The sequence below is a fragment of the Myotis lucifugus genome, unplaced genomic scaffold, assembly GCF_000147115.1.
Source record: "Myotis lucifugus unplaced genomic scaffold, Myoluc2.0 scaffold_243, whole genome shotgun sequence".
NCBI classification, from domain to species: domain Eukaryota; kingdom Metazoa; phylum Chordata; class Mammalia; order Chiroptera; family Vespertilionidae; genus Myotis; species Myotis lucifugus.
The window spans coordinates 1443224-1458026 of NW_005871291.1; the positions used below are offsets into that span (position 1 = coordinate 1443224).

Here is a 14803-nt window from a genome sequence, read left to right on the forward strand (position 1 = left end):
TGGTTTATGTGTGCCATGAGATTGTAAATCGCTGGCCTAGAAGGTTTCACCAATAAATCAAGTCCAGCATTAAAAAGCAAATACTTCCAGTGGTATTTTAATTCTTGCAGATCATAGCAGAAATAGGAAAACTTCCAAATGATTCTGGAAAGTAGCATAATGTAAAAAAGATGCCAAAGCCAAATGTAAAAGAACAAAAGTACATGAAGGAAACTGGGTTCACTTCACTAACAAATATCACGGAAGGGAAAAAAAATCCTTAAATAAATCTACCAAGTTGAATCCAGAGAATACTAAAAGCAAATAACAGCATAATCACAGTGTCATTTCAGAAGAGAGTAATAATATATTTAACCTTATAAAGAGATTTGATTTGTATATTTCTTTTTCCTTACCATTCTCAACAGGTAAAACTTTTCTTTCCACAATTAGCCTAATTGGGGCGGGGGGGTGGGGGGGGCCTCCTTTCTAGTTACATCTTTAAAGCACACACACACTTACTATACCTCACTATACTTTCCACACTCTTACACATACAAACCACACACAAACATGTCTTGCTTTTCCCATTTCTTCATGTATCACTGAACCAGAATAACCCAAGATAATTACATATAAATAGCTCATGCTCATTTCTAATAGTTATTGCTTATATTATACTAGAGGCCCAGTGCATGAAATCTGTGCATGGGTAGGGTCTCTAGGCCTGGCTGGCGATCAGGGCTGATCTGTGGGGTGACCAGCGGGGAGATCGGGGCCCCTGCTCGCACCTGCCTTGGCTGGCCTGGTGCAGCCCACTCGCTGGCCCTGCCTCCCACCACTGCCACCAGTTGCCTCCCTCTGCAGGGCGACCTGTGGGGCGATCGGGGGGTAGGGCACCGCTGGCACCCGCCTTGGCTGGCGACTTGGCACTGCCTGCTTGCTGGCCCTGCCCCCTGCCGCCGCCGCTGGTCGGGGCCTGCGGACAGCTCCTGCATTGAGCGTCATAGCGACCCTGGTGGTCAGTGCACATCATAGCAACCAGTCGTTCTACCGGTCATTCCACCGTTGGGTCAATTTGCATATTAGGGTTTTATTATATAGGATTCTTATAATTATTGTTGTCTGAAAGAAGGGAAGGGGAGGGAAGGAGGAAGTTAAGGGGCAGGAGGAGGGGGGTGATCTGGACTGACAGTAACTGCTCTTCCCTGGGAGCAGTCAAGCCCATGCTGTTCAGCTTTCGTACTGAAGTTGTCACCAGAGTCAAGATTCCAGTGACACAGTTGGACAGAGACCCCATATTCTTTCCCAAGCTGGGACATCCCTATAACAACACTGCACATGGCTCCCTGCAGGTATAGGTCCCCATGGAAAACTAATACTCTCTAACTCAGGAGACTCAAGATTCAAGTCTCAGCTCTGACACTTCATAAGCCTTATTTTTAACATCAGACAACTCCACGCATCTTGTCATCTCCACCTTAAGCATCATTGAACGTCTACTGAATCATCCTTCCTGAAATGTGTTAGTTCCATAGCCTCATATCTATTAAACGTACTATAATTTATTTCTACTATACGCAAATTTGCTCATTAATTTAAAATTTACCAACACTTGCACAGAGCATATATCCTACTCTGTGACTAGGAACAATTTTTTAACAAGTTTTCTTTTGGAAAATATGGGAAAATGTCTATAATGAGAAATACTATCAAATAATTTCCTGGGTCAAGGACACTTAAAAGTACTTTGGACCCAACTCTTACTCTAAAAATGGCTCATCCAAAAACATATACTTCTTACATTGTCAATATTAGAAGAGAAATTAAATAGTAAACTGTAAAGTAAGCGGTAAATAACCAAGCTGACAGGTCCATTAGATTATGATAATATTGGGCCCTCGTATAGTAACACTTATAGTTTTTACATTGTTTCCTGTGATACCTCATTTAATTATCTGAGATCACCGGATAAAAGGGAGTGTTGGGGAGGGGAAGAATTCCTCCCATTTACCCTCCTTTAGTTCTTCTGGCTGGGCTAAAATAAAATTTATAGGAGACCTAGAGTAACAGGGGGAAAAAATTAATACATGCACATGGGACACTCACAATATCTCAAATCATCAATTGAGACTCAAAGAAATGATCAAACCAGGCACTTTTTATACTTTTGAGACAACGAAACAATACATTTCTGAGGAAATTGACAGGATAGAGAGTTAATACCCATTAGGAAGGAATCTAAGCAAGGTCTGGGCTTGGGTAGTAAATGAGTGAAGGTTGTGCAAGGCTTGTTTAGATGGGCTTTTCTGATCTGGATTCTTTCAAATGTGAGAGAGGGTGTCTTTCAGCCCTCAGGAGTAACCAGGGCACCCGTCACATGGGAGACTCACTTATCTCCTGCTTTTCGTGGGAAAGAGAGGTCAGGGTTTTCTTCTTACACAGGCTGTTTCTTAAGTAACTTTAATTCAAAATCATCAATATGCCAATATGCATATTTTGGGCGGCCTGTTTTAGGTCCTGACAGTAAATATAATCCCCATTTCATAGATGAGAAAATGGATCATCTATGAAGTCATCATGAGACCCACTCGCAGGACCAGCCCTGGAAGCCACCTGACTGCCCTGGGTCCCCACCTGATCAGTTTCTCTTGGAGGCCCTCCCATGCAGTGGGCCTGCCGCCTCCTGTCTGGCAAGAATGCAGAAACATGCTGTACCTCCTAGAATGAGAATCACAACCAAGGAACTACATTTGGAAAATATATTTATTGTCAGAATATCCAGGCCACCACTATACAAAACTTAGTAAGCAGCATAGAAAGTTTAAATGTCACACTTTGTGGTTTTTATTATTTTTTTAATCTTTATTGTTGAGAGTATTACAGATGTCCTGCTTTCCGCCCTCCCCCCCTATTGAGCCCCTTCACCCGGTTCCCACCCCACCCCAGGCCTTCACCACCCTACTGTCTGTGTCCATAGGTAATGCATATATGCGTACAAGTTCTTTGGTTAATCTCTCCCCCTCCCCTTTCCCTCTGAGATTCATCAGTCTGTTTCATGTTTCCATGCTTCTGATTCTATTTTATCCACCAGTTTATTTTGTTCATTAGATTTCTTTGTGGTTTTGCAAAGCACACAGCAATACTTTGCTCCTTTGGATGCTCAGTTCCATTCCAGCATTTCAAATACATCACCACTCACACAGCATTTGGTTACATCAGGTCTGGGTTCAAACCCACTTTGTAGTGGGTTGCTAACATAGTCTCTTGGGAGAAATGTGTCCTAGGGTTCAATTTTAAGACAATGATTCACCTACTTGTAATGTTTCTGATGTTAGTGTAATACTTACATATACTATAAACATTTAATTTATTTCCTTCTTTATAAATACCTGCCAATAAGTTGATGGTGTATTTTGCAGTTGATAGAATCTCAGATTCTATTCAATTTAGTAACATCCATAGTATCATGAACACAGTGATTCCTGAGAAAACTCTCGAGAAGTATAAAGTCCAAAAGAAAACGGTGTGTTCCATGGGCAGCTTTGGGAATCAAAGACTGGCATTAAATTTTTATTCCCCATCTTTCCAAGAATGATAAATTATTTTGTAAAACAACAAGCACAACACCTCCAGCATCCTGGCGTTCCTAGAGAAATTAGGAATTTTTTATGGCCTCTGCTGAGAAGAGGTTTGCGGGATATTTGATGCTTGTTTCATTTTGGCAAAGGGCACCCGGGGAACCATAAAAATGGACCCATGGACCCAGACATAATTTTGAAATCTCCCTCAGCAATAAACAAGCTGCCTCTCAACACTTGTAACTGCTGCTACAGAAATTTCTGGAAGCTAGATTAACCTCAATGGCACCATAGCCGGTTCCTCTACTGAGGACACCTGCTGTGACTGGCCACAGGGGAGTGAGCATCTCTGAGTCAGTCCTGGAGGACAAGCCTGCCAACCCCAGGTGCCACCCTGCGGGTGCCCTGCAGGAAGGAACCTGCAGGAAGGAACCCTCAACAGTGAACACTGCTTCCCGCAGCATCGCAGGTTTCCTCGGCCGGGATCGGGTTGCTTTAGTTCAGCAGTTGAGAATGTTGGCCCCTGAAGCTGTAGTCACTGGCTTCATCCCTAGGAGAGTCCTTCAGCCTCACTTCGCTCCACGGCGGGATAACACCGGGCTTTTCTCACCAGGGATGCAGATTTGGAAAGAGCATCACCAATGGGTTGAGCACTAAGCAAGTATTTACCAGATTTCTGCTCCTGGAGACCAGCTCACTGGTTAAGAGCACAGGCAGAGCTCGCTTAGTCAATCCTACTTGATTTTGCATTTGAGACAACCCGGAGTTCAAGCCCATGACTGTTCTTATCAGCCACGTGAGCACAGGAAAGCTCTCTGAGCCTCAGTTTCTTCCTTTGTGAAATGGGACTTACAGTTCAACCCTCAACAGATGGTCTCAAGGATTGCAGGAGGCAGGACATAGACAGTACTTGTCAGGTAGTTAGCATTAGGTAAACCATAACCCTGAAGTTGATGTCTACCATGGAAGGGACCACAAGGACAGAACTCTACCTTTTCCTGTTACTTAGGAATTGTTTTTAAATTCAGAAATACTGTCCCTCTCTGTCCCTCTCTGTCTGCTGCCCCTGGGATACTCTCTTAAACAGTATTAGATCATCAGAAGGAAGAGCATACAGCACAGATGGCACCTGCTGCTGAGTTTCCAAGGACGGAGATGTTCCCTCCAGACACATGTTTAGGAAAAGCTTCACCCAGTAAGAGGTGCATTCCATCTCAGAAACAGGAGCAAGGAGCAAACTAGGAATTTAAGCCAGGATCTTTCTTTTCTGTCAGAGAGAGAGGATTTTCAATATTTTACACAGAATCTAGCTGATGTTTTATTCTTCAACAAAGCATCCGATCAGCAGTTGGGTTTGCTGTCCTTTCCTGTCTTCCTAAATTCATAATTTTCTTCTTTCCCTAAGTCAGCCTGCAGCCTGTACTTTGTAACGTGCAGTCACTTTCCCTTCCCGCCATCTGCTGACCTCAGAGTTAGTGTCAAAATGGAGCGGACAGATGTTTGACAAGGCTGTGTCAGATTAACAGGAGTTCTCCTAACGAGAGTTGGGCCGTGAGAGTGGATGGTGCATTTGGCATGTTCTCGTTTGGGTAATTCACCGTGTAATTGGCTAAATGCACAGAAGCCATCAGCCCACAGCTGCACAAGGGATCCCTGGCCGAGTTGGATTTTATGGTTGCTGCTCCAGCTCAGTCTCCCTGAGGGTTTAGCTGGTACCCTGGTTGTGAATAACTCAGCATTTCAAAAGGGGAGCACAAGAAATGACCAATTAACTCCTCCACCCCTTTATTACATGGAGGATGGAGATTTTGTTTAGCACACTTGGAGAGCTACCCAATGTTCATTGAAAATTCCTTTTTTAAAAAAATTTTACAGTCATCGACTTTAAAAACATCAAAAGATCTCAGAGATCATTTAAGCCAGTGCTTCTCAATCTTGAATGTGTGTGAAAACTATCTAGGTATCTTGTCAATGGAACCTTGTCAATGGAACCTTTATTCAGTGGGTCTAGGGCAGCGGTTCTCAACCTGGGGGTCGAACGACCCTTTCACAGGGGTCGCCTAAGACCATCGGAAAACACATATATAAATTACATATCGTTTTTGTGATTAATCACTATGCTTTAATTATGTTCAATTTGTAACAATGAAAATACATCCTGCATATCAGATATTTATATTACGATTCATAACAGTAGCAAAATTACAGTTATGAAGTAGCAACGAAAATAATTTTATGGTTGGGGGTCACCACAACATGAGGAACTGTATTAAAGGGTCGCGGCATTAGGAAGGTTGAGAACCACTGGTCTAGGGTGAGGCTTGAGATAGTAACAACTCCCTGGTGATGCCAAAGCTGCTGAGTTGACCTCCACACCGAACACACGGATGTCACCCAGGGAGCAGACATGAGTTGCACCTCGAGTACCAACCCGGAATGACTAGTGGTTGCCTTGACAACTAACTATACCGCGAATTCTGTAGTTGACTGGGTCCAAGGGGTCAATTCACAATGCCTATCACAGGCTTAAGAATAGGAAACTTTACTTCAAAATATTCTCTTTTTGTTTTTAATTACCTTTTACTTTTTTTTTTACAACATTTTGTTAGTTCCTTAGTTTTGTGGGGTTTCTTGAGGTATAATATAACATAATTCTAGTTTCAGATGTACAATGTTATGATGATATTAGTATATATTACAAAATGGTCACCATGATATATCCAGTTAACATACACCACCATACATGGTTAACCATTTTTTATGTGATGTTTCATTTTTATGTTCAGGCACTGGAACCTAGAAATACCAGTGGTTTGCTTAGGATTATGTAAGCTAGCTAGAGGTAGAGCTGGGACTAACGAAAGCTGCCGTGTAAACCTAGGTTTCTCTCTCTGGCTGCACATTTTTATCACTGACTGCATGTGAAGCTGTTTTAAAACAGCTTTCTTCAGTTCTTTAATCGGCAGAACCAGCCACAGAGTCCAATTTGGATTCAAAAAGCCAGGACACCGAGCCTAGGTCAGCCTCTGAAAAGTCCTGCAACTTTGGGGAAAGAATTTCTCTGAGATGAGGAAGTCTATGCCTGCTCTTTCTAATTCATTCGGATGCTGAGACAAAGGATATGAAAGCCATTTGACAAATCATAAGTGACTTAAATAAATGGAGGACATTTTCATGAAAATTGCTGCAAGATAACATTAAACTTTCCCTCAAGATTATTGATTTTGAAAAGAAAAATTGTATTTTTATAATTATAAATTATACTTGACGTTATCATTGTCATAGGTTGAATTTTATCTGAGACCGTTAAAAATGGCTGTTTTGAATTGTATTACAGGAAATCAGAGGTCCTTCTGATTTCCCACCCACCTGTACTGTACAGAGCAGAGGCATGGGTGGGGGCTCTCTCAAGCCAGCCAGCCAAAGTCTTGTCGGTGGTTCCTTGTTCTGAGATGAGATGGCTGCCAGTAGCAATGAGGCTTTGTGTTTCCTCATTCATATTCAGAAGGAGAAGTGGGGAGTTTTTCAATCCAAAGGCCTCCAACAAACCTTTGCTTTCTTTTCATTGGTTGAGTTGACTTAAGCCTCCCACCTCTGAACCAATCCAAGGCAAGGGGAGGGGAAATGCCAATGTCAGGTCCACATCTGGAAGAAGGTCAGTCTCTACTGTTGTTGCAGTGGGTGGGATAGGTTTAGCTACAACACCCCCTGCAAGGGACTACCTGGAAAATGTAGAGTCAGTGTCAGCTGCCTATAGAAGTCAGTGACTATCACAGTAACTCTTACCTTCTGTTATGCACCTAATTATATGCCAGACGTGATGGTATACAATGGTAGGCTCCTTGAATAACTTAAAACAAACCTGCATATAATGTAGCTTCACTTTAAAGAAGAAGAGGCTATGTAACCTCATTTTAAAGATGAGGAAACTGAGGCTGGGCTAAGCTGTGGAACTTGCCCCAGGTCACCCAGCTAATCAGTAGAGCAGCTAGAATTTAAGGCTGATTCCAAAATCTTGTCTTCAAGACTTAATTAACTCTATAGCTGTTCTTATCCACACCGGAATTCATCTATGAAATGTAATTTCATATTATCATTATCGTCCTAATGAAACTTTCTTTATAGATGCATTTAATTTGGAGAAAGAGAGACAGAGTTCCCCTAAGTAAGTGAAGCGGGAAATAAATCCGAAAACCTAGTTTACTGATGGCTGCAAGCTCTCCATTCTTAAACTTTAACTCATCCTATAGGCAAATAACAGAATGCAACATTTTGAGTTACTTCTTGCCTCTGCCCACTACAAGGATAAAGAACCAAGCAAAGCCCCCGAATGAAGCATCAGGAAGAAACGTTACTCACTGTCTTTTCTTAGGCATGTGAATAATGAGGTGTCAGCTTTAGATACTTTCCTGGGAGACTGCAACCAGAGGAGTCACACAGCCTAGAATCTGTAGGAAGCTCCCTGCCACCTGGCTGCAGCAAGGAGAAGCATTCATGTTTCCTAAGAGTGACTGACCAACTGCTGTGTCGCCCTCTGTCACCACATCCACAGCAGTTTAAGTTGAGAACTGGGTTACCATCCCAGCCCTCTCCTGATCCCAATATAGCACAAGTTCAGTTCCTTCGCCTGCTTACCTCTACAACAAGCATGACAAACTCGAGGCCTGCAGGCTGCATGCCTTGTTTATTTGGCCCGTGTTAGCCTTTGAGTTTGATATGCTTGTTCTACAATAATAAAAGTTACTGTTGTACCAATTTGACAGTTGAAAAAACTAAGGCTCAGGAACGTTAAAATTTCTTGCCCACGATCACAGTGCTTAGTGACCTTGCTTTAACCCTGTCTGCTTTTAACTTGGCTTCAGAGCCCAATATAGCCTCTGCTCAAAAGAAGGTGAATGCTTACTGGTTTACCCTGTGAGTTCCCACAGCCTAGAGGTAAAGACTTTAGGTATTGTGGGAGCCTTTTTAAAATAGAACCTCTTATTTCACAAGGTGGCTCTTCCTAAAATGCTGACGTATACTATGTGGTTAGGTCTATGGTGGTTGCATCTGTATTGCACATGGAAAGACTTTTTTTCCCTTGTCATTATTCCCTAAACAAAATGCAGTACAACAACTACTTACATAGCATTTACATTGTATTAGGTATTATAAGTAATTGAGATGATTTAAAGTACAAGGGAGGATGTGCATAGATGATATGCAAATACTATATCATGTTGTATAAAGGACTTGAATATCCATGAATTTTGGTATCTGAGGGGGAAGGGCTTCTAGAACCAATTCCCGTTGGACACTGAGGGACCACTAAACTTTTAAGCTTGTACACACTATATGTAATAAAGATAAAATAACTAATGCTAATGGCAGTGTTACTGTAACAAATATAATAAAAGCCTAATATGCAAATTATCCCCTCAATGGGGAGTTCAACTGGGAGTTCAACCAGGGGGTGGGGCCCACTGGCAAACCAGGGGAAGGGAGGCCCTGGCCAGCAGCCGGCAGCCACTAGGGACTCAACCTGTGCATGAATTTTGTGCACTGGGCCTCTAGTAACAAATATAAATGGCAAATAATTACAACAGCAGGATTTGTAAGCCCCAGATAATTTCTTAGTAGAAGAGTGAGAAATTGCAAAAATCCAAGAAATCTTAACTCTGCAATTCCCACTTACTATCACTAGTGTGTGGGTGGGAAATCTTCTCTTCTCTCCCATAAAATGACATTGTGACCTGAGTAACTTGAAATGTTAAGGCAGTGAACTGTTAGCCACCTGGGAATATCCAGAGCATTCTTTCCAAAGGAAAGCACTCGGCAACTACCTAGTGTGCACTCAGTATTCTGAGAGGTGAACAAACGTTCACTCAACCACAATATAACATGGGGATTCTAGGAGAGCAAGAGAAGGCCACCAACTTTGACTTTTCGAATCCCTCCCCCAAAATAAATGGAGAAAAAGACAGCAAATGTGGAGTTTAGAACTGGAATGCAAATATAGGTGAACTCTGTTGCAATACCCAGGTAGCTGCAAGAAGGTGGTCATTTTTAAGAAAAGCCAGTAGAATAAAAAAGAGCTGAGATAATTTTCACTCTTTTTTGTTTGTTTCTATTATGCTATCATAAAGGGCTTGAAATATCACAACATATTATGAGGATGGAGTTAGTACTATTAGCATTTCATAAACAATCCTTTCCATCAAACCCCAGAAATTCATGGATAGCTAGAAGCTAATTAAGTGGCAAAGCAGTAATTTAAATTTATGTTTGCAGGTTCGAACCTTCAACTCTTTCTAGTAAATATTTTCACTCTAGGGTGAGGCCCCTATGAAGTAGACACCGGTGGCTCTCAGATATGAACAGCCTCATGTTGTTGTTTTGGTTTTTGATTTTTAAATTCACATGGGTAGAGCACATTAGTACATGTCTCAAGGTTTCCTTAGTAAAATGATTCCCTATTAAGGGATTGAATTAATGAATTCATTCATTATAGACCAGTGACCTGAGTGACCCTACTTTATTAGTCATTACAAGAGAAAGATACTCTGCTTCAGACACCTGCAAAAAATCACTTGGCTTAGTGGGTGAATCACATGAGCTTGGTGAGGTTTTAGGTTATTGTTCTAGTGAAAGCAAAGTTTTTAGAGGTAGATCTCAGAAGCAGAAAGGTAGGAGTAAGGTTTTTCCTCTCTGAAGGACCCCAGAAGATACAGTTTTTCTAAAGGTCATGATTAATACAGGATCAGCAGTGCGAGGATATTCAATAGCATGAGCTGTCCAGTAAGTGGATGCGCCTGCTCTTTCTGGTCCTTCTTTGGATCCCTGCCTTTCCTAACCTCCACAGGCAGAGTGGAAAGAACACTGACTTCAGAGTGAGAGCCGGCTCTAATCCTGGCTCACCCTGAGCCCTGGTGTCCTTCATGCAGAAAATCTAGGTGGATTTAGGGAAGTTTTTGCTGACTCCCTTCACCAGCTTATATCCTGTTGCTATGACCTCACAGAACCCTCGTTCCCTTGTGATGGCAAACGTGGACAGGGACTGTTGCTGTGTATCCCTAACACTGACCACTACAGTGGGGACAAAGAAGTATTCAAAATAGAACTCGCTTACGTGAATTCACATGACCCAATCAGGCTGTGGAGATGTAATGGAAAGCAGGAAAAAAAGTTGGCCCTGTAGTGAACTAGACTGAAAAATACAGGCCTACCCAAAGGACATTTAAATCCAGATTTTTAAACATCATTAAATAGTGGTCAAAATCACATATATCTAAGCATTCAGCCTGCTGCATCAAATTTCTTTTAGAATTAATTAAGAAAAAGTGTGCCTTTTAGTTCCATTCAATGTACAATTACCAGTCACTTAAAAAATGTATGGGGTAACAGAGGAATGATGGATAAGGAAAATTCACCAGGCAAAAATCTTGTGGTCTTATACCTCCCTTGAAGACTGTGAACCTAATCCAGTACTGGGATTGTGAATGAAAAAATAAATATACCTTCAGAATTATCTCATCTGACAAATTTTGAATTTCATAGAGAATGAAACAGAAACTCACCAAAATTATACAAATTATTCAGGAATCATTTGTTCTAAACTTAGAACATTACTAAACTTCCCTTAATAATACTCCACTGCTCCTATTATTTTATTATGATTATTATTATCAATTTACATTGTTCCCATCATGTCTGGTATATATTCATAATTAATAGTTGCCCAGCAGAAAAGCAAATATCCTGGTGTTTAGAGAGGGAGAGTTTCCCAAATATCATCATGCATAGTAGCCAAGGGAGATTTTACCAAGTGGCTATTTCTTAGGTAGTTAAAATAACAGTTAACAACACAGGGCATAACAGAAAAAGAGCGATCTGAGATAACAAGGGGTGGAGGGTTCCCGTTCCCATCAGCCTCACATCCTTGAACTTGGAAAGTCCCAGTCATCTCCCCCGCAAGCTTTGGACCCTGATGATCAAGGTTTGGGTTCCAGCTCTTCCATTTAGGACTTTGGGCAATTTGGTGAATGACTTCACTTATAACCTAGAAAAAAATTTCTTTCCAAAGGATGGTTTAGAGCATTCAGTGAGACTTTCTGCAAAGGACTGATACACAGTAGGCAATTTTAAATATTCCTTCCCTCTGAAGGGCCATCAAACTATTACCTGGCCTTTTCTTGACCGAGTGTTTCAACATTTATTGGGCTTAATTTCCAAATCTTATAAACTTTTAAAATTATTCTTACAAATATATTTGTTTAACATTTCCACTCAGCAAAATACTACCATAAACCAAACATAGAGAATATCTGATCAGTGGGCAGAGATTAATTGCTCAATTATTATGTTCCCACATGTTTTATAGCCTCTATTTCTCAAAAGAGTTCAGATTTGAATTTATAATGCAGGGTCATTAAACCACATTTGAAAGCTAATTGATAATATATAATCTCAGCAACATTCTTTTTGCATTCTGCATAATTAATGAAGCTCAGAGCATTATATCTTCCAATTAAGTGTTTGGTTATATTCCTTGCTTCCATATATCATCAGTTCCTATCATTGGCCATTTTTCTTTTATTTTGTAATTTCAAAAATTTTACTGGAAATTGGTATATCCTGATTCTCCACCAAAATAAATATAACCTGCTATTAAGAATAACGTGTTGTGGCTAGGTTTTATTATCTATAGCTATTGGGCCTCTTAAAATAAGACACAAATTGTCCCTTCTTTAAAAAACATTATAAATCACTCAATCTTTGGGAACCATGCTGTCAGTATTCATTCTTTACTTTTAGCGTGGCCAATAAGAAATCATCCAAGAGAGAAAGGGGTCACCCTATCAGCACAGCCACCTTAATTCTACTTCCTGGGCCCAGAATTCAACTCAGTACACCCAACTCTTGGCTGACTCTCTTCTCGAATCCTGCCTCCTTCCTTTCCCTCTCAAGTCAGTCCCTCACCCCTCACCCACTCACCATCCCACCACCCACAGTCTGCCCAGCTGTCTTTTTTCAAGTTTCTTATTCTGAGTTCTATTGCATTTTGACAAGTCACAGGTTGCCTGCATTTACATTGTTCAAAATTCTTTTTTTACCTTATTCATATCGACGCTACAAATTTAAGGTGGACATCTTGTAAGTGTGGGTGTTAAGCATCAATTAAATGAAGTTATACAAAAATGTTTCTGGTAAATGCTTAATAAATATTACCTACTGTTTTTAGTTTTAGTTTTATCATGAATTCATCTGTAATTAGGCTACTAGCATGAGCACTGAAATGTAGTAATTTATCCCCTAATATTATTTTATATCTAGTACAGCTTAATATTTTATGTATTAGTTTCAAGACTATAAACTATTTAAAAGGTATCATGCCTTCTATGTCTCTGTATCTCCTAAGTAGAAATAGTGAAAATTGTGCTAGCAATAGTCTATTATATCATGACACCGTTATACCAATCTTCTAGGGTTAGATTACCATATCATTTGATAGATGAAGAAGCTGAAATTCACATAGCTTATGATGGCAGGACCACAATTCAACTTTAGATAATGTAACCACAAAGCCAGTTCTCTTAACCACTATGATAATACAAAGTTGACCCTTGAACAACAGCGGGGTTAGGGGACCAACCCTTGCACAGTTGAAAATCCATGTCTAACTTAGGATTCCCCCAAAACTTAACTTGTCTCTTAGTAACTATGGGGGATTTGTTCCAGGACCTCCTGAAGATACCTAAATGGGGAGATGCTCAAGTTCCCTATAAAATGACATATACATCAATGCATGCAATTGACCCTCCACATCTACAGACTCTCAACCTCAGAGTGAAAACAGTATTGGTATTGATTTAAAAAAATCCATATGTAAGAGGGCCCATACATTTAGAACCCATGTTGCTCAAGGGCCAACTGTACTACCTAAACCATATATCATAATGCCCTTCTATAATAAGCATCTAAAAGGCTTATTGTCTTGATCGTCTCATTTGATTCTTCTCTCTTGCAGATGGACCCCCACGAGAACATCTTACTGAGCACTCTAGAGATAAAAAATGAAATGGCCACATCTGAGGCTGTGATGGGACTTGGAGACCCCAGGAGCACAATGCTGGCTTACGATGCGGCCAACATCCAGTATCGGAAAGCCGGGCTGCCCAGGCATACTTTTGGCCGAAATGCCCTGGAACGACACGTGGCACAGAAGAAAAGCCGCCTGCGGAGACGCGCCTCCCAACTGAAAATCACCATCCCCGACTTGACTGATGTGAATGCCATAGACCGGTGGTCCCGCATATTCTTCCCAGTGGTTTTTTCCTTCTTCAACATCGTCTATTGGCTTTACTATGTGAACTAAAACATAGCCTCCCTCGGGAAGCAAGGACTAGATGCCTCCTCAAACCAGTTGTACAGCCTAACGTAGGACTTGGAAACACATCAATCCAGGACAAAAGTGATGCTAAAATACCTTAGTTGCTGGCCTATCCTGTGGTCCATTTCATACCATTGGGGTTGCTTCTGCTAAGTAATGAGTACACTGAGGGCCTTATGATTTTGCAGTTAAAATGCAAGTGATTTGTACACATGCTGGCAAGACTGAGTCTGAGTGTTCCACTTCATCTGCTTAGTGTGCACCTGACACGGAGGGGAATTATTTAGAAGATATTCTTAGAAGGCTCGATAGCACTATCAGTCATTTCTCTGAGAAGTCATATCCAGATATTCCCATCTTCCTTCCTAAGGGTGGCATGCTGCTGAGATGACACCATGCTTAGGAAACATTATCCTCAATGCCATGTGAACATGCTTACAGAAGATGGTCTCTGCCCATCTTATTAAGGCGATAATGGTGCCCTGGGATGAAAATTCCCACTGGATTCTAGAAAGTTCTCATGTAGTTCAAACAAGATGTGGGGAGTCAAGACAGAGATTCAGGAAGCCAAGTTGGCCAGTTTCAGATTGCTTGAGCACTGGAAATCAACTATGACGTCTTCCATTTTGGCATGTAGAGCCCAGGAGAATTCTAAACGTTATCATGCATGATGACCAAAGAAACTTTTCTAAAACTCTATTTCCTAGGTGATTAAAAGAAGAGTTAAAACCCCAGAGCAGAGTGGGAAATCCAGAAATGACTGTTGGAACAAAATTGAAGCAAGCAAGTATCATGACCCTTATCAATCCACACAGCTTCTGGTTTATACATATTATGGTCAGTGGCAAAGGTAGAATGAGAGATTTTTTTGTTC

General features: G+C 41.1%; 1 protein-coding gene across 3 annotated transcripts in view; it reads left to right on the top strand.

Moving 5' to 3' along the window:
* The window catches only part of GABRB2 (gamma-aminobutyric acid type A receptor beta2 subunit), a 186357-nt gene extending 172227 nt beyond the window's left edge, over positions 1–14130 (top strand). For 2 of the 3 annotated variants that reach the window (XM_023762323.1, XM_023762321.1), the window contains one exon: positions 13567–13914. In XM_023762323.1, the coding sequence (XP_023618091.1) occupies positions 13567–13914 (348 nt within the window). Of the gene's footprint in view, positions 1–13566 lie in introns of all 3 variants that reach the window. The other variant, XM_023762322.1, reaches the window with a different exon arrangement.
* The last annotated feature ends 673 nt before the right edge of the window (positions 14131–14803 follow it).